The sequence below is a fragment of the Bactrocera latifrons genome, unplaced genomic scaffold (assembly GCF_001853355.1).
Source record: "Bactrocera latifrons isolate USDA-ARS-PBARC rearing strain unplaced genomic scaffold, ASM185335v1 scaffold_234, whole genome shotgun sequence".
NCBI lineage: Eukaryota > Metazoa > Arthropoda > Insecta > Diptera > Tephritidae > Bactrocera > Bactrocera latifrons.
The window spans coordinates 387,633-391,320 of NW_017535897.1; the positions used below are offsets into that span (position 1 = coordinate 387,633).

Consider the following 3,688-nt stretch of genomic DNA (forward strand, 5'->3'; position numbering starts at 1 on the left):
TCATCGCCTAGATATTGTAGACCAACTAGGGTTCGGTTATTAAAGAATCTGTGGATGTAACAGAAGAGGAAATAAGTTATGTTGAAGATGCTGTCAAAAAGTCGACGCGTACAGAAGTTAAATTGCATGAGAACAAATTTTCCTTTGAACATATATTTAAAATGACAATGGTCGATGGCAAAGTGTGCAATGCTGCAACTGATACCAAATCAAAAAGTGTTATATTTTTGGAGCCACATGTAAAGATTTTAATAATCTGACTCCGAATTTACAGACAAGTGCCAAGGCTTTCGAATTTGGACTAACTGTTTGCACGCCAGGATTCGATTTTACGAAAGCACTTTACCCGTAAAAAGGTATAGACAAAAGAGATCGAAAGAAGAAAAAGAGGTAAAAGCACAAACAACTGGATTGTTGGTAGACATGCGGAAATCTAATTTCGGTAATACTATTGATGGCAATACAATTAGGAGATTTTTTTTAAAACCCGCAATTAGCTGCTGATATAATAAAAGTTAATATTAATCTCATCTATAGATTAAAAGTTATATTGGAAACTATGTCAAGTGGACATAAAATAGACACCAAAAGATGAGTATGCTATAGCAACGTCCAGATTATATTGTGTTCTCTATGGGTGGCATCCCAAGACTCAAACTACATATGCATAAAATATTAATACATGGCGCCGAAATTATTGAAAATGTCTTATTGCCAATAAGACAGTTTTTGAAGGTGGCGGCGGAGGCAAGAAATAAGCATTTTCGATAACATCGAGAAATTTACTATATGCTAGGTGGATATTTACATTAGAATATTGTTGAACTCAGATCCACGAGTTTTGACCGACTAAATTTCTAAAATCTAGTAGTAAGCGTTCAACTTCCACTAATTTTATATGCGTATGTATATAAGTTTATAGACACTTTGCAGCAAAAATCAGAGTCTGCTTAGATTTCAAACAGTTTCATTTATTCAAACACTCGCAGCAGAGCAGTCGCAATGTTCCGACTATTCGAATATATAGTATTAATATATGTCGGCGCATATAAGTAGTTAATACTGTGGTTTAATATATGTAGTGTATACTGTGTGCTCACTTTTACTTTGTACTTGTTCATTTCTAATAAACTTCGTGTGTATTTATGATCGTAGTAGCTTTTGTATTTTGGTTTCTCCAACGCCAGTGAACTGTAACTAAACTAATAAAGCTGAGAGCGAGGTGAGAGCTAAATTCTCTGCCGAGTGTGGAACTGAATGCTTGGATGTTGCTGAATTACGAAAAGTAACGAGTAGGTGTAATGGTTGTTGAATAGCGTTAGCGAATGCAATGCTATTTGGAGTGTGGAGATAAACGGGGTGTTCAGGGACTCACTGCGCAAATCAATCCGCGTTACAATTTTAATAAAAATAAAAATCAATAATGTCTTTCAAACAGAATGTCAACGGAAATGCTGAGGCCATTCCGGCATACACATACGAACAGTTATAAATCAGTTATTCGAATAATCGGTTTTCGGGCTATTCGAATATTTTAAGAGTCCTATTATCAGCTTTTTGAAAAATTTAATATTTAAAAGAAAATTTCCATAACTCGAATTCTCTTTAACCGAAGTTTTTTTTGTCGGTGATCCGAATTAGGGAAGTTCAACTGTATATGTACTCTGATCAAATATATCATTTTTATTGAGAGTTATGAAAGTTGCCTTAAAAAATGGTATCGGTGTCTAAATTTTTACAATATTTGAACTATTTTCTTCGCATTATTATCGCACTCTCCATTGTGTACTACTTAAAAATCATTAGAACTAGACATGTCCCTCCCAAAGTAATTGCAAATACCGTTATATCTTGGGTTTGATGACCTTTTCGACCTCAGTAGATTAAAGAAGATTTTACTGCATTTGGTATTTGTACATTAAAGAGGCCTCTTCGAATTAGTCTAACCCAATCAACATACTGCGAAAAATACATTGCAAAACCAATAACCATTGGCAGGCCGATTAAGAAATCTTGTTAAAAAATCAAAACAAATTTATTATACTACAATTTCACTAGGTATTATTAAATGTTTAATTTATGCACCCATATTTGTATATATGTATGTATACGCAATGTTTAATCGTATCGCGTGACACGATAGTCAGCTATACTATCGTCATAAACAGGTACTACATCGATTCCCTCTTGAGATAGAACACCCGCATCGAGCAGGCGCAGCAAAATGCTAGCGGATTTGCCATCAAATTGATTTCCAATAATTTCAATCCTATGTAGTTTAATAGGTTTTTTAATTGTTGTTAAAATTAAATTCATAGCATCCGAAGAAATTTGATTCCATGTAATGTTAAGATAGATAAGCAAATAACAAGAGCTAAGATACTTAGCCACCGTCCGGCCTCCATTAGTTCCCAACTTATTACCACCAATATTTAAATGGGTTAAAGTATTGCCAAGGACTATGGCACGAAAAAGATATTCAGTTCCATCACATCCAATGCAATTGTAAGCGAAATTTAGTTTTCGCATTGAGCTCTTTGACGTTTCCAAGTACTCGCTTATTACTTCCATATCGCGAGAATGTAATTCACAGTTTTGCATTTCCAGTTCTTTCAACTTGTTCTGCCAGATAAGTGAGGATACTACATGTGCAATCTTAAAGGTGTCCAAAGTAATTCGTTTGCCGATTAGCCGATTACATACGAAACTTCGCATAGAATTGGATTTATGAATGGCGTCAGCTAGTAAAGGAAAGTTATATTGGGTGACACTGCAATTGGAAACGTTCAAATGTCGAAAAATTTTCGATTCAATAATGAATTTATGAAGAGCCTCTATATCTGGAGCAGTCAAAATTGTACCTTTTTTTCGTATATATGTATATGTAAAATGTATGTAAAAACATCATAAAGAATTTGCCTTAACAAACCTTCTAAAATTAATTCTTTGACATTCATATGTACAGCTCTATCTCCCAACAGCTCAAAAAATCTTGTCGGTAACCGCATTAGACGCAATTCAATACGACAAACCGTTACGAGGCTTTCGATAAAACTCTGCAGTACATCGTGTTCATTAGGTATTAAATGAATTCCTGTAAGTCGCACTGTGCAGAGGGCTCTCCTTTTTAGAAAGCTAACAATTACCAAAAAATCATAGACTGGATGGAATTTTCGACGCAAGCGTTTTTCAAATTCAAGAAGATTGAAGCGAAAATTCCGATAAGGGCGTTTGTCATATTCTCTTTGCCAACAGTCCAAAAGTAGGCGTGTAAATGGTTTATTCGAGATATTCTTTGTAGGCTGTAGACATAATTTGAAGTTCTCGCACATGACGTCGTGAAACTGCCGATAGGAATTATTATGTTCAATTTTATTTTCTTTATACATATGTATATTATAAGCAATTTTTTTGATGTCTTCAAATGTACTGCCTACAATTTATAGGCTTGCTGAAGTTGCTTATTACGTTGTTTTGATACACTTGAATCCAACATTAAGGAGGAATATAGTATAAGGACCATTAGAAAATATATTTTAAGTTATACAAATGTGAACATAAAAAGGGGAATGTTTAGTATCGCGCCGGTTAAGTATCGTTTATGGAGAAAAACAGGGTCGGGCTATCCCCCCCCTCCCGACCCCTTATTGGAAAGAGGAAGGATCGAACTTTTTAATAAACCCCCCCT

General features: G+C 34.7%; 1 protein-coding gene across 2 annotated transcripts; it reads right to left on the minus strand.

Moving 5' to 3' along the window:
* Window positions 1–2,076: 2,076 nt before the first annotated feature.
* Window positions 2,077–3,356, minus strand: LOC108968946 (protein NLRC3). Of its 2 annotated transcripts, none has more exons than XM_018933310.1 (2): window positions 2,930–3,356; window positions 2,077–2,861 (listed from the first exon to the last, which is right to left on the minus strand). In XM_018933310.1, exons 1-2 carry the CDS (start codon window positions 3,330–3,332, stop codon window positions 2,119–2,121), a joined length of 1,146 nt encoding a protein of 381 aa, XP_018788855.1. In that variant the 5' UTR covers window positions 3,333–3,356; the 3' UTR covers window positions 2,077–2,118. The 2 variants fall into 2 exon arrangements, with proteins under 2 accessions (XP_018788855.1, XP_018788856.1); XM_018933311.1 differs by having other exon boundaries at window positions 2,655–2,770.
* Between the last annotated feature and the right edge of the window lie 332 nt (window positions 3,357–3,688).